The following is a 14,721-nucleotide window of genomic DNA, read 5'->3' on the forward strand; positions in this document are numbered from 1 at the left end:
GAAACTCTCATACTAAATATACGACACTGCTGAAGTTTAAGCGTTGAATCCTCCCTGAAATCGTCGTCGTGGTGACAGACTGATCTGTAGCGCAGCCCGAGGTATAGATTAGTTTGGAAGGTGACAATTTATTTGTGAGTTGGTGAAGACAAAGAATGTGAAAGCAGAAAATCTGGAAGTGGTAAACAAATGATCGGTAGCGAAGCGTAAGGTCAGCGTTCGCGCCTTATTGAAATATGCAAGTGGGGGGGGGGGGGGCACTTCGTAACTTTTACCACAGGTCATGACGGTCGATGTAGGCGATCCGACACACGTTTCGTTTCATTTTGATTTAGTAAGCGGCAAAGCGTCACGGAAATGTTCATTCAACCCCAGTGACAGACATTGCAAGAGAGGCGTTTTGAATCACGTTATGGTCTACTGTTAAAATTACGAGAGTGTACGTTCGTAGGAGAGTCAGCCAATATATTGCCTCCTCCTACGTATGTCTCGCGGAAGTAACGTGAAGATAAAATTAGAGAGATTCGTGCCCACAAAGAAGCATATCAACAATCGTTCTTCCCGCTAACCATACGCGACTGGAATAGCAAAAAGGGGAAGCGACAGTGGTACACAAAGTACCCTCCGCCAAAGACCATAACGTGGCTTGCGGAGTGTAGATGTAGCCGTAGATTAGCTACGCGATTTACCCATCTAATCTTCAGCATTTGCCTACAGCACCACATTTCAAAAGCTTATCGTTCACTTTTCACTTCCGCACAAGGCTGCACGCCAAACAAATAGGTTCATAAAAGACTTCCCAATACTTACATGTATATTCGATGTTCATTTATTTTATTTAGAAATGCTTTCCTTGGTATAGCCAGTCTGCATTTTGTATACTCTCTACTTCGGCTATTTTCTGCTCAAATACCAAAACTCATTAACTACTTTTACTGTCTTCCTAATCTAATAACCCGACAACGATAGGGCGAGCGATGTGCTGATCACATACCGAATTCCAGTGACACCATAGGCAAAGGATGATATGGCGATCGGTCGGGCTCGATTGGCCCGCTTAGGGCCGAAACGCAGAACTTTAACTTTTCCTAATATAACTCCAGCAACTACGGCTGTTTTACTTCAACTACATTCCATTACCCTTGTTTTACTTTTTTGATGATCGGATTATAACCCCCTTTTCAAGACACAAGCCATTCCGTTCAGTTTCTCTCTCACTTCCGTTGATTAGATTAGATTAGATTTACTGTCATTCCAATTGATCCGTAGTGAGGAGGTCCTCCAGAATGTAGAACATGTCAGAAAAACAATAATACACGGCAAATATTTACAGATAAAACAAGCTAGTGTATCTTCCACAGGACACTAGTGGTATGATCGTCATTTTTTTAATGAACACTATATGAAAGGCACATTTTACAACACTCATTTACTAATATCGCATTAATGCACTGAATTTAAAATGAAAAAAGTATTTTTTTATTTACAAGGTAATAAACATGTAATAGAACTACTACAATACTTATTTACAATGAACACATTACGGTACTGAAATGGTGCAGAAGTCATGTCGTACTATATATATATATATATATATATATATATATATATATATACTCCTGGAAATTGAAATAAGAACACCGTGAATTCATTGTCCCAGGAAGGGGAAACTTTATTGACACATTCCTGGGGTCAGATACATCACATGATCACACTGACAGAACCACAGGCACATAGACACAGGCAACAGAGCATGCACAATGTCGGCACTAGTACAGTGTATATCCACCTTTCGCAGCAATGCAGGCTGCTATTCTCCCATGGAGACGATCGTAGAGATGCTGGATGTAGTCCTGTGGAATGGCTTGCCATGCCATTTCCACCTGGCGCCTCAGTTGAACCAGCGTTCGTGCTGGACGTGCAGACCGCGTGAGACGACGCTTCATCCAGTCCCAAACATGCTCAATGGGGGACAGATCCGGAGATCTTGCTGGCCAGAGTAGTTGACTTACACCTTCTAGAGCACGTTGGGTGGCACGGGATACATGCGGACGTGCATTGTCCTGTTGGAACAGCAAGTTCCCTTGCCGGTCTAGGAATGGTAGAACGATGGGTTCGATGACGGTTTGGATGTACCGTGCACTATTCAGTGTCCCCTCGACGATCACCAGTGGTGTACGGCCAGTGTAGGAGATCGCTCCCCACACCATGATGCCGGGTGTTGGCCCTGTGTGCCTCGGTCGTATGCAGTCCTGATTGTGGCGCTCACCTGCACGGCACCAAACACGCATACGACCATCATTGGCACCAAGGCAGAAGCGACTCTCATCGCTGAAGACGACACGTCTCCATTCGTCCCTCCATTCACGCCTGTCGCGACACCACTGGAGGCGGGCTGCACGATGTTGGGGCGTGAGCGGAAGACGGCCTAACGGTGTGCGGGACCGTAGCCCAGCTTCATGGAGACGGTTGTGAATGGTCCTCGCCGATACCCCAGGAGCAACAGTGTCCCTAATTTGCTGGGAAGTGGCGGTGCGGTCCCCTACGGCTCTGCGTAGGATCCTACGGTCTTGGCGTGCATCCGTGCGTCGCTGCGGTCCGGTCCCAGGTCGACGGGCACGTGCACCTTCCGCCGACCACTGGCGACAACATCGATGTACTGTGGAGACCTCACGCCCCACGTGTTGAGCAATTCGGCGGTACGTCCACCCGGCCTCCCGCATGCCCACTATACGCTCTCGCTCAAAGTCCGTCAACTGCACATACGGTTCACGTCCACGCTGTCGCGGCATGCTACCAGTGTTAAAGACTGCGATGGAGCTCCGTATGCCACGGCAAACTGGCTGACACTGACGGCGGCGGTGCACAAATGCTGCGCAGCTAGCGCCATTCGACGGCCGACACCGCGGTTCCTGGTGTGTCCGCTGTGCCGTGCGTGTGATCATTGCTTGTACAGCCCTCTCGCATTGTCCGGAGCAAGTATGGTGGGTCTGACACACCGGTGTCAATGAGTTCTTTTTTCCATTTCCAGGAGTATATATATATATATATATATATATATATATATATATATATATATACTCCTGGAAATGGAAAAAAGAACACACACACACACACACACACACACACACATATATATATATATATATATATATATATATATATATATATATATATATATATATATACACTCCTGGAAATGGAAAAAAGAACACATTGACACCGGTGTGTCAGACCCACCATACTTGCTCCGGACACTACGAGAGGGCTGTACAAGCAATGATCACACGCACGGCACAGCGGACACACCAGGAACCGCGGTGTTGACCGTCGAATGGCGCTAGCTGCACAGCATTTGTGCACCGCCGCCGTCAGTGTCAGCCAGTTTGCCGTGGCATACGGAGCTCCATCGCAGTCTTTAACACTGGTAGCATGCCGCGACAGCGTGGACGTGAACCGTATGTGCAGTTGACGGACTTTGAGCGAGGGCGTATAGTGGGCATGCGGGAGGCCGGGTGGACGTACCGCCGAATTGCTCAACACGTGGGGCATGAGGTCTCCACAGTACATCGATGTTGTCGCCAGTGGTCGGCGGAAGGTGCACGTGCCCGTCGACCTGGGACCGGACCGCAGCGACGCACGGATGCACGCCAAGACCGTAGGATCCTACGCAGTGCCGTAGGGGACCGCACCGCCACTTCCCAGCAAATTAGGGACACTGTTGCTCCTGGGGTATCGGCGAGGACCATTCACAACCGTCTCCATGAAGCTGGGCTACGGTCCCGCACACCGTTAGGCCGTCTTCCGCTCACGCCCCAACATCGTGCAGCCCGCCTCCAGTGTTGTCGCGACAGGCGTGAATGGAGGGACAAATGGAGACGTGTCGTCTTCAGCGATGAGAGTCGCTTCTGCCTTGGTGCCAATGATGGTCGTATGCGTGTTTGGCGTCGTGCAGGTGAGCGCCACAATCAGGACTGCATACGACCGAGGCACACAGGGCCAACACCCGGCATCATGGTGTGGGGAGCGATCTCCTACACTGGCCGTACACCACTGGTGATCGTCGAGGGGACACTGAATAGTGCACGGTACATCCAAACCGTCATCGAACCCATCGTTCTACCATTCCTAGACCGGCAAGGGAACTTGCTGTTCCAACAGGACAATGCACGTCCGCATGTATCCCGTGCCACCCAACGTGCTCTAGAAGGTGTAAGTCAACTACTCTGGCCAGCAAGATCTCCGGATCTGTCCCCCATTGAGCATGTTTGGGACTGGATGAAGCGTCGTCTCACGCGGTCTGCACGTCCAGCACGAACGCTGGTCCAACTGAGGCGCCAGGTGGAAATGGCATGGCAAGCCGTTCCACAGGACTACATCCAGCATCTCTACGATCGTCTCCATGGGAGAATAGCAGCCTGCATTGCTGCGAAAGGTGGATATACACTGTACTAGTGCCGACATTGTGCATGCTCTGTTGCCTGTGTCTATGTGCCTGTGGTTCTGTCAGTGTGATCATGTGATGTATCTGACCCCAGGAATGTGTCAATAAAGTTTCCCCTTCCTGGGACAAAGAATTCACGGTGTTCTTATTTCAATTTCCAGGAGTGTATTTTTAATGACAAATTACATTAAGGAATAAATACATTGGGCATCAGTAGTTAGTATCCCTAGTTCCCTAAACAGGCCTCTGCAGGATGTTCTTGAGTTCACACCACATATAACTCTTATTGCTCGTTTTTGTGCCCTTGTCTTGATGAATTACCCCAAAAAATAATCCCATATCACATTATGGAGTGAAAGTAAACATAGTATGCCAGCTTTTTCATTTTTATAATCCCTATGTCTGACATAATTCGCATTGCAAATAGAGATTTGTTTCGACGCTTCAGAAGTTTTGTGGTGTGCTCCTCCCAGATGAATTTATTATCAAACTGTAATCCCAAGAATTTAACAGTGTCCACTTCTTCTATCTGCTTGTCATCATATGTTAGGCATATAGTCGTGGTACACCCCTTACAAGTTCTGAACTGCATGTAGTGTGTTTTTTCAATGTTTAGTGACAAAGAATTGGCTAGGAACCAGTGGTTAATGTCCACAAATATTTTATTAGCCGATCTTTCTAAGACTATACTTGATTTGCTATTTATTGAAATGTTTGTATCATCGGCAAACAAAACAAACTTGGCATCTGGTAATGTTACTGATGAAAGGTCATTGATATACACAAGAAAAAGTAAGGACCCTAAGATGGAACCTTGTGGAACCCCACACGTAATCAGTTCCCAGTTGGATGTTGCCTGATAGCTTAATACATGTCTCTTTACTAATAACACCCTTTGTTTCCTGTCAGAGATATAAGATTTGAACCATTTTGCAGCATTTCCTGTTACACCATAATATTTTAATTTACTTAAAAGGATATTGTGTTTTACACATTCAAATGCCTTTGACAGATCTCAAAATATACCAGTTGCCTGCAATTTCTTGTCTGTTGAATTAAGTACATTTTCACTGTAATTGTAGCTAGCCTCCTCAATATCAAAACCCCTTAGAAATCCGAACTGCGACTTTGACAGTATGTTATTTGTGAAACGATCGTTATGAAGCCAATTGTACATTACTTTTTCTAAAATTTTTGAGAACGCTGGCAAAAGTGAAATTGGACGGACATTTGAAGCTATTTCTTTACCTCCCTTCTTAAACAGTGGCTTAACTTCAGCATATTTCAAACATTCAGGAAATATTCCATTGATAAACGACTGGTTACACATATAGCTTAATATGTTACTTAACTCAGACGCACATTCGTTTCTGACAGAATTACAATTTCATTCGCAAACCCAAAAGTTTTTATTTCTCCTCACTGAACTTTGATCTCTTTTCCAAATTTCTCTTTCGTTTTCCTTATTACTAGCTCACTGCATAGATTAAATAACGTTGGAGGTAGGGTACAATTCTGTCTCACTTCATTCTCAACTACAGCCTCCCTTTCATATCCTTCGACTCTTACACGTTTATTCTAACGAAATAGAAATGTGTGTAAATTAGTAATAATATGAAGACAAGTGTGTTAAAACAGACGTGGCGTTGCAAAGCCACACTATTTTGACTTAGCTTTTGTGCACCTTATTTTCGTAAATAGATTTTCGCTAGAAGGTGGAGCAAAATTTGTGCTTAAAACCTTACAGTTCAGAACTGGTCATTATATTCGAAAGACGTCCCACGGCTATGTTTGGTGCTAGAATCAGGTTTACGACTACTCATTAACATAAATACGCCTGCAACTGGTTTGGCCCCATGTTTCTTTCGGACAAGCTGCTCAGAGATATGACAGGAACGCTCACTCGAAGCAGAAATTTCTAGTAACCATGGCCTTTAAAATGCATGCCTGAAGAACATCTTCGATACTGTGAAACAAATATCTTCTACTGCAGACTCCTTGCTTTCTGGGAGAAGGTTGCATGGACCGAAAAAAAATCTGGTAAACATGGGGTCGAAAATGCATACATTAACAGCTACGAGCACTTGTTGAGTAAAAGAAAGATTCGTTTTTCCACAGCAGCGAAGATGAAAAAGTGCTCATAGCTCTTATAGCGCCCATGTTTACTAGACTTTTTTGCTTCGAATGATAGCTCTTGTCATATCCCCGAATATTGACGATTCCTCATGGAACATTCTGTATGAGAGATGTGATCAAAAAATAAGGGAAATTTTTTCTTAAAGAATCTTTAGTTATTCATCAACGTCAACTTTATGCCCTTCAAAGCAATTCCCCTCAGATATAATACACTTGTTTCAGCGCTTTTTCCAATTATAGAAGCACTTCTGGAACTCACTTTTCTTTCCGGTGTTCAGCTACTTAAGCGATTCTGTTTTTACCTCATCAGTGGTGGCAAAACGAAGTCCTTCCGTGTTTCTCTTCAGTCTCGGGAATAAAAAGAAGTCACAAGGGGCAATACCCAGCTAAAGCAACATAACGGTTTTGTTTTTTTGCCAAAAAATCACGAACAAGCATTGAGGTGTGAGTGGGGGCATTATGGTGATGCAATTTTCACCATTGGTTTTGCCACAATTCTGGTCGTTTTCTTCGGATTGCTTCAAGTAAACGGAGCGTAACTTTCAGGTAGTATTCCTTATTGACCATACGACCACAAGATCTCACGATGAACTACCCAATTATAATGGGATAAAACATGTGAAGAACCTTCTCATGTGATCGACCTTGTCGAATTTTTTTGCGGTCTTGGCTCTTCAGGCAGTTTCCATTGGGACGTTTGGGCCTTGGTTTCGACGTCATACACGGATACTCATGTTTCGTCACCTATTACAACCTTCTTCAGAAGTTCTCTGTCGTTGTCGACTTCATTCAGCAGACCCTGAGCGATGTCCACGCGACATCGTTTTTGGTCGAAATTAAACAATTTCGGAACAAATTTTGCTGCTACATGTTCCATGCCCAAAACATGCTAAAATTACTTTGCATGAGCCAGAGGATATGCCAACATTATAAGCAAACATTCTGATGGTGATTCCGCGGTGCCAGAACCATTTTCTTTACTTCTTCCACACTCTCGTCAGCTATTGATGTGCTAGGGGGTGCAGGGTGATCGTCATCTTCAAGGTCTTCTCGATCCTCTTTGAAACGTTTATGCCACTCGTAAACTCTTGTCTTACTCATAGTAGAATCGCCGAAAGTCACAGTAAGTATTTCTAATGTGGTGCTGCACTTTATTCTATTTTTCAAACAAACTTTAATGCAAATTCTGTGTGCCATCTTTTTTGACAATAAAAATTCGCCGATCACTAGAAACACGTATAATCTTTTCGACTGTCTACAATTAACTAAATATTCAAAACGGCTTAAAATGCAAACATACACCAGGAACATATGTACCAACAAGATAGAAAAAATTTGAGACTCAGATGTATAAATCCCGTGAAATGTAAAATTCCCGTAACGTTTTAACCACGCGTCGTATAGTCTTCTACGACTGTAATGAAAGTCATTTAGACCGTATGTGTTTCGCTTTATTTCAAAAAGTCTTCAGTGGTCACTGCAACAATGTGGTTTTTCATGCAAATTTAATTTAATACACGAGTACTGTTTACCATCTTTGCCAACAGATTTGTAAGAAAAACCACATTGTTACAGTGACTACCTATGATTTTTTTCAAATGAAGTGAAACGCTAATGGTCTAAATAAGACTTTTATTATAACTGCGAAAAACGGTTTACAACGTATAATCCTTGAGTAACTGCGACTGCGGTAAAGAGGCCTAAGAACAAAATGGACAACACGGAAGATGAAGAGGTCGGAAAAGACAGGCACAGCGAGGGAAAGGTCGGAAAGAGTCTCACAAGGGGACCCCCCATACTGTAAATCACGGATTGTGATGCGCGTCAAATATGTTGTGGAGGCACTTACGCTGAGTACCCGGCTATTCGTTTTTTTAGCGACGGGCCTTGGTTTTTGAGAAAATCAATTTTGAAGCTCATTGCGGGCTTTGAATGCCCGTAACATTACATATATTCCGAGCAAGTCAGCGTAGCGCAGCTCTAAAAGTTCACGGCTACCCCGGTGGAGGTACCGTGTTCGAGTCCTGCTCTTGTATTTTTGTTTTATTTTTTTTTTCAAAATCGATCGAATTTTTCAATTTTATTTCAAAGAATATCAACAAACAGTGTACAGTGTGCGAAATTATAAAGATATATTCAGTTATTAATTTTTTCTTTCATACAATATTACAAAATCTTATTTTTCATCGTGCACATTGCTTGATGTGACAGAACAATATTGTGGGTGATACTTATCATAGAAACAACCGAAGCACAAAGTTTCGCACCACCGCGCGCATTTTATGAAAGCAGGCGCACGGTTTCTTCATGAGCGATACCGCGAAACACAATTCTTTTGCATTCAAAAAGATTTCTCTTTCATCCGCCAATTTCGATGCGAACCATGCGTATCTAATCGTGCCTTTAAAATTAGATGCGCTGGATTGATGTATGTTTAGCGAATGTAATTTTATCGAATCTTCCCTAGAAGCGATCTCTCTATTGTCTTTCACCAAGTCGGGAGAATTCTGAATAATTTACGTGAAGATTTTCACCTGTCGGTAAAAATAAACATCGCAGGGTTGGCAGTAAGGAGTGCACTTTGGTGGGACCACTTGTAGGGTGCAAGTGCTCGCTTTCATCAGTGAATAGAATAGATGATCGTATAAGTTGAATCGGTTTGCCCTCCCCATGAGTCGATAATGTACAAAAAAAATTTCTGTCCCACGTACGGAAGAATTACAGAACGCAAAAATTCTTCGTACACCAGTTTCGTGAACTTCCCTGATTTCGTGCAGGACACGACTACATTTCAGTATTTCCCAGTTAATTCGTCTACTAGTTTTTGAACGTTAGGACCAAATTTTCAGGATGGTTCTTGTATACATAAAACAAACATATGGGAGCAGGATTCGAACACAGTACCTCCGGCGCGGTAGCCGTGAACCTTTACCGCTGCGCTACGCTGACTTGCTCGAAATATATACAATGTTACGGATATGCAAATCGCGCAATGAACTTCAAAATTCATTTTCTCAAAAACCAAGGCCCGTCGCTAAAAAAACCGGAGAGCCAGGCACTCAGCGTAAATGCCTCTACAATATATTTGAAGCGCATCAAAATCCGTGATTTACAGTATGGAGGGTCCCCCTGTCAGCTGTAGAACCATTAATTTTTAGTAGTTGAATGTCGGAGTTAGGCTGTGACAGCAGAGGCGCGGACTTACGACGGAGACGAGACGCAGCTCGGCGGTTGCACAAGCCGCGAGCAGCAGCAGAGGCAGCGGCAGTCGGCGCGCTGCCATGTCTGGTGTTCGACTGGCGCCGAACCGCGCAAACAGCGCTACGTTGCCCTAGTCCCCACTCCTGCACACCGCTGCTTCTTCCTGCTCGCGAACACAGACGCCGCCGCCGCATAATCCGCAATTAACGTTCGCAGCCGGTATCTCGATGTACGTCGCGTAACTATTAACGCGTGTTCAGCTGTGACCGGACTCGGTACCCCAGGTCGCAAACGCACGCCTTTGCGGTAGCGCTCGACTCTGAAGTATCAGGATAGAATCCACGCAAGGAAATATACTCAACGGACAAAATATTAGTCACCCCTGTAAAGGCCGGTTCCCTCACAGTGTACTGTGCTTCGACTGTTCTCCGACTGTGCCACGAACGATAGGATCGCGCCTGAGCTCGTCCTATCACTTTGCATAGGCGTTAAGTCCCCTCCATGAACCATGGACCTTGTCGTTGCTTGCATGCCTCAGCGATGCGGATAGCCGTACTGTAGGTGCAACCACAATAGAGATGGGCAAAACTGTTCTTTTCAGAGATCGGATCAGAACTGTTCACTCCCTGAAATGAACTAGCTCTTTTTCATGACTCACCACTCATTCACAATAGAAAATAAATGGAAGGCACATTGCCCTTTAAACTTGGTTTATTCCAGTACTATACCTGTATTTTGATCTTATTTGACCCTATTTTGTAACACAGATAATGAGTAAGAATTTTGCATTGTTTATTGAAATTTCCACAATATGGCAAAGTTTTTGATTATTGATTTATTTTGCACTATCGTGGTTTTTTGGGTGATCGGAAAATGTTGTAACTTGAGATTTACATTAACAATATATTTGGCTATAATGTATTAAAATTTCATTAACCTCGTACAAATACATCGCAAGCCATATATTTTTAAAGCGAACGTTTCCTTCCGAAGACGCCTAAATACGCAAAATCCGTACCAGAATAAGAAAAAAATATATATAAATTTGACTGTAAGACTAAAGTGCTGCATATAGCCTTACGCAGAATAAAACAGGGAAAATATTGGTGTATCACATTTTGAAATACGTTTATCGGTTCGCTCGTAATTAAAACGTAAATTCGAGGGTCCATAATAAAAATCCTATAGTAAGAGGTGTCATCAGGAACCTAATCAGATCAGTTTAAACAAATAAAATAAAATAAAAACAAATGATGTTTACATAACATAATAATGTAATATGCATAGCAGTATTACTACGAAGAACAATATCCAGTAGAGACGAACTCCGATGCAGAGGCGCTGAGTCAAGCACGTCGAGCCGCGAGCTGTATTACTGTGTGAGCTAAGACTGCAGAGACCAGAGTGACACCTGAGTTGCTTTGCTCAACGCTCTGGCTAGAGTCGAGAACGGTGGGATGAGCGTTGAGCGGGCGAGTTCCGAGGGTTGGGGGAGCGGTGAACGGCCACCAGTCTCCCTCTCTGAGTCATATCGTCCGTTCTCTTGCGAGAAGGTTGTTGCAAGTAGTTCTTATGTTCTCCGCTAGGAGGCTCTCTGTCCTGTTGCTCGCATCTACTGCCCAGAGGGCAGGACGTGCAACTGAAACGATCGCTGACGGAGTGCGATGCTAAGTTAAGCTGCGCCAGACACTGCACGCGGCAGCGGAAGCACCGTGAAGGCACGGCATATGTGAAACACAAAATCCGATGGGGCACTGCACAATGCAGGCAGCCAAGGTAGAAGCAGGGCAGAGGCCGGCGCTCTCTCTCTCTGCTGTGGGAAACGTTTGGAGCTACCGTTCTTTTTTTCTGAATCACTGATTGTTCACTCCTTTGAAAGATTCAACTCTATGAATCAGTTCAGGAGCGGATCCCCCAACTCTAAACCACAACGGAAGGGTATCTGTTGAGAGGCCAGAAGAACGTGTAGTTCCCGAAGAGGGGCAGCAGCCTTTTCATTGGTTGCAGGGGTAACAGTCTGTATGATTGACTGATCTGGCCTTGTAACATTAACCAAAACGGCCTTGCTGTGCTGGTACTGCGAACGGCTGAAAGCAAGGGGGAAACTACAGCCGTAATTTTTTCTCGAGGGCATCCAGCTTTACTGTATGGTTAAATGATGATGGCGTCCTCTTGGGTAAAATATTCTGGAGGTAAAATAGCCCCCCATTCGGATCTCTGGGCGGGGACTACTCAGGAGGACGTCGTTATCAGGAGAAAGAAAACTGACGTTCTACGGATAGGAGCGTGGAATGCCAGGTCCCTTAATCGGGCAGGCAGGTTAGGAAATATAAAAAGGAAAATGGATAGGTTAAAGCTAGATATAGTGGGAATTAGTGAAGTTCGGTGGCAGGTCGAACAAGACTTCTGGTCAGGTGAATGCAAGGTTATAAATACAAAATCAAATAGGAGAATGCAGGAGTAGGTTAAATAATGAATAAAAAATAGGAACGCAGATAAGCTACTACGAACAGCATAGCGAACGCCTTATCGTAGCCAACATAGACACGAAGCCCCCGCCTACCACGGTAGTACAAGTTTAAATGTCAACTAGTTCCGCAGACAACGAAGAGATTGAAGAAATGTATGATGAGATAAAAGGAATTATTCAGATAGTGAAGGGAGACGGAAATTTAATAGTCATGGAGGACTGGAATTCGACTGTAGGGAAATGAAGAGAAGGAACGGTGGTAGGTGAATACGAAATGGGGGTAAGGAATGAAAGAGGAAGCCACCTGGTAGAATTTTGCACAGATCATAACTTAATCATAGCTAACACTTGATTTAAGAATCGTGAAAGAAGGTTGTATACGTGGAAGAGGCCTGGAGACACTGGAAAGTTTCAGATAGATTATATAATGGTAAGACAGAGATTTAGCCGGCCGCTGTCACCGAGCGGTTCTAGGCTCTTCAGTCCGGAACCGCGCTGCTGCTACGGTCTCAGGTTCGAATCCTGCCTCGGGCATGGATGTATGTGATGCCCTTAGGTTAGTTAGGTTTAAGTAGTTCTAAGTCTAGGGGACCTCAGAAGTTAAGTCCCATAGTGCTTAGAGCCATCTGAACCATTTGAACAGAGATTTAGGAACCAGGTTTTAAATTGTAAGACATTTCCATGGGCAGATGCGGATTATGACAACAATCTATTGGTTACGAACTGTATACTAAAACTGAAGAAACTGCAAAAAGGTGGGAATTTAAGGAGATGGGGCCTTGATAAACTGAAAGAACCAGAGGTTGTAGAGAGTTTCAGAGGCAGCATTAGGGAACGATTGACAAGAACACGGGAAAGAAATACAGTAGAAGAAGAATGGGTAGACTTGAGAGTTGAAATAGTGAAGGCAGCGGAGGATCAAGTAGGAAAAATGACGAGGTCTAGTAGAAATCCTTGGGTAACAGAAGAGACATTGAATTTAATTGATGAAAGGAGAAAGTATAAAAATTCAGAAAACGAAACAGGCAAAAAGGAATACAAACGTCTCAAAAATGAGATAGTCAGGAAGTGCAAAATGGCTAAGCAGGGATGGCTAGAGGACAAATGTGAGGATGTAGAGGCATATATCAGTAGGGGTAAGATAGATACTGCCTACAGGAAAATTAAAGAGACTTTTAGAGAAAAGAGAACCACTTGTATGAATATCAAGAGCTCAAATGAAAAAGCAGTTCTAAGCAAAGAAGGGAAAGCAGAAAGGTGGAAGGAGTATATAAAGAGTCTATACAAGGGCGATGTACAATGAGGGCAATATTATGGAACTGGAAGAGGACGTAGGTGAAGATGAAATGGGAGATACTTAACTGGGTGAAGAATTTGACAGAGCACTGAAATATGTAAGTCGAAACAAGGTCCCGGGAGTAGACAACATTCCATTAGAACTCCTGATAGCCTTGGGAGAGCCAGCCCTTACAAAACTCTACCGTCTGGTGAGCAAGATATATGAGACAGGCGAAATACCCTCAGACTTCAAGAAGAATATAATAATTCCAATCCCAAAGAAAGCAGGTGTTGACAGATGTGAAAATTACCGAACTATCAGTTTAATAAGTCACGGCTGCAAAATACTGACACGAATTCTTTACAGATGAATGGAAAAACTGGTAGAAGCCGACCTTGGGGAATATCAATTTGGATTCTGTACAAATGTTGGAACACGTGAGACAATACTGACCCTACGACTTATCTTAGAAAATAGATCAAGGAAAGGCAAACCTACGTTTCTAGCATTTGTAGACTTAGAGAAAGCTTCTGACAATTTCGATTGGAATACTCTCTTTCAAATTCTTAAGGTGGCAGCGAAAGGCTATTTACAATTTGTAGAGAAACCAGATGGCAGTTATAAGAGTCGAGGGGCATGAAATGGAAGCAGTGATTGGGAAGGGAGTGAGACAGGGTTGTAGCATATCCCCGATGTTATTCGATCTGTACATTGAGCAAGCAGTAAAGGAAACAAAAGAAAAATCTGGAGTAGGAATTAAAATCCATTTCGGTTTGCCGATGACATTGTGATTCTGTCAGACACAGCAAAGGACCTGGAAGAGCAGTTGCATGGAATGGACAGTTTCATGAAAGGAGGTTATAAGATGAAAATCACCAAAAGCAAAACGAGGACAATGGAATGTAGACTGACTAAATCAGGAGATGCTGAGGGAATTAGATTAGGAAATGAGACACTTAAAGTAGTAGATGAGTTTTGCTATTTGGGGAGCAAAATTACTCATGATGGTCGAAGTAGGGAAGATGTAAAATGTAGACTGGCAATGGCAAGAAAAGCGTTTCTGAAGAAGAGAAATTTGTTAACATCGAGTATAGATTTAAGTGTCAGGAAGTCTTTTCTCAAAGTATTTGTATGGAGTGTAGCCATGTATGGATGTGAAACGTGGAGGATAAACAGTTTAGACAAGAAGAG

The 14,721-nt window shown here is 43.7% G+C and overlaps 1 protein-coding gene across 1 annotated transcript in view; it reads right to left on the reverse strand.

The window, feature by feature from the left end:
* LOC126184698 (venom acid phosphatase Acph-1-like) overlaps positions 1-9,933 on the reverse strand; it is a 251,930-nt gene extending 241,997 nt beyond the window's left edge. Inside the window, exon 1 of the mRNA XM_049927211.1 lies at positions 9,786-9,933. Within this exon, the coding sequence (XP_049783168.1) occupies positions 9,786-9,863 (78 nt within the window). The 5' untranslated portion in view covers positions 9,864-9,933. The remainder of the gene's footprint in view (positions 1-9,785) is intronic.
* Between the last annotated feature and the right edge of the window lie 4,788 nt (positions 9,934-14,721).

Source organism: Schistocerca cancellata, chromosome 4 (genome assembly GCF_023864275.1).
Source record: "Schistocerca cancellata isolate TAMUIC-IGC-003103 chromosome 4, iqSchCanc2.1, whole genome shotgun sequence".
NCBI lineage: Eukaryota > Metazoa > Arthropoda > Insecta > Orthoptera > Acrididae > Schistocerca > Schistocerca cancellata.